At 40.9% G+C, this 1,678-nt stretch overlaps 1 protein-coding gene across 1 annotated transcript in view; it reads right to left on the bottom strand. All coding sequences in view use genetic code 11, as the record gives it.

Annotated features, from left to right (window-relative positions):
* Positions 1-70: 70 nt before the first annotated feature.
* Positions 71-1,678, bottom strand: part of EGR_08594 (hypothetical protein) — a gene marked incomplete at both ends in the record, with an annotated part of 7,204 nt that continues 5,596 nt past the window's right edge. The window contains one exon of the mRNA XM_024497843.1: positions 71-112. Coding sequence (XP_024347764.1) covers positions 71-112 — 42 coding nt within the window. The remainder of the gene's footprint in view (positions 113-1,678) is intronic.

Below are 1,678 nucleotides of genomic sequence, written 5' to 3'. Positions count from 1 at the left end.
CTAATATACTTTGTAATTAGGGAAATTCATTAGAAGCAAAATGGACAATTCCTTGCATTTTGGTTATTTTCTAGGATTGACAAGCAACAAATTTCTTTAAAAGAAACATTTTCTTTTTTATAAAATACACGAAAAATCCTTTTAATGTTAGCATATGTGATTTGGCAGCGTTCTCAATGTCGGCCTTGAACAACCAGCTAACCAATGAGACAATTCCTGGCACTACTTGAGGTGTGCATCCAAGTGACAGAGCAAGTGGTGTGCTTTTTGCACCAATTGGAACTCCAGTTGAGAAGACTTTGCCATGCAAATTCTCCTCTGCAGTTTGTCATCCACACTCACACCGAAGGACATGGTTCCATCTACTCTACTGAGCAGTTGGATCTCGCCATTCTCAAGAAATGCTTCGACAGGGATATAATGGAATTTAATCTTTGTGTCTACCGCGTTTCGAACAAAGTGGAATGTTGGTTGGTTAGGTCATTACTGTCTAAATGTAACAAAGTGCTTTATGGAGGAGATTCGGATGTGTGTCTGTCACCAAAATTCAGCTGCCATCGAAATAACAGCAGGATAGTTAGTACTTGCCTAAACAAACTGACTACGTTCCACACTTTACTAGGATAAACTCAGACAACAGACGCTGCCCCCGCAGTGATGGTAGTATTTGGTGGAATATACCTCTACTGACTATTTGACAGTAACGCATTTTCCGCCTCCCGATTCCATCATGTAATAGAAGATGCACTTAACAGATAGACATGTCTCCCAACATTCGATTGTGAGTCCATTTAAAACTGCTTCGCTAATCAAACTTGCTCCTAAAATGCAGCCGAAAATAAATTTTGCAGTGTAAAGATATTGGCGATGATAGCAACTCGAGAAAAGCGTCCTGCTCGATTTTAGAAGTCTTCAGTTCTGTATCTAATTCTCGAACATTCCAGAATGTCAAGCTCTTGGTTACCTGAGATCATGCCGCAGAGCCCATATCGATACCCTACAACTAAGGTCAGTCATGCACCATAAACACCCATCCACCGATGCGCATGTACACGCATGTGGGTCAACAAAGATATACGCACTGAAGTCGAAGCCGTTCGCACATGAAAATAAATTCATGAGATCAGTCGATGTGTGTTATGGCAAAAGAGGATTACATTAATGGGTCAGATGGATTGTCACACTAAAAGTAAACCATTAGCAGCCACATAATGTTTTATTAAAGTGAAAGGTTAAGGTGGCGGAGTAGGTGCCTTAATTACACTAAAATGCTGTCCGTATGAAGGGTGAAGCAGTCAAACATGTGGCACTTAAGTAGTGCTCTTATGACGCTCTAGTTTTCTTGCCGGATATCACTGTCTTACACATGGCATAGCGTTAATTAGAGAAAATGCTATATAGTGGAGAGGCAACAGTGGTTGGTGACGTGTGCATGCTGTTGGATCATGAGGATAGCAACAGCAAGAGTGCGCTGGCTATTCGGGCATGTCGACACCAAAGGCTAGCAAATTTTAGTGACAAGAGATGACTATGGCCTTTCAACTCCTGATAGTCTATTTTATTATTATTAATTTTGACTTAACAGTCAGCACTTCCCAATCAATCACATTTTTGAGCCTTTGTTGTACAAAATGTCCTTCATTAGTTAGAGCTGCAGTTCGCTTGTGAAAGGGTGGCG

This window comes from Echinococcus granulosus (genome assembly GCF_000524195.1).
Source record: "Echinococcus granulosus chromosome Unknown EG_S00111, whole genome shotgun sequence".
Taxonomy (NCBI): Eukaryota; Metazoa; Platyhelminthes; class Cestoda; order Cyclophyllidea; family Taeniidae; genus Echinococcus; species Echinococcus granulosus.
Note: the sequence above shows the minus strand (reverse complement) of the source record. Positions and strands in the feature narration are given on the sequence as shown.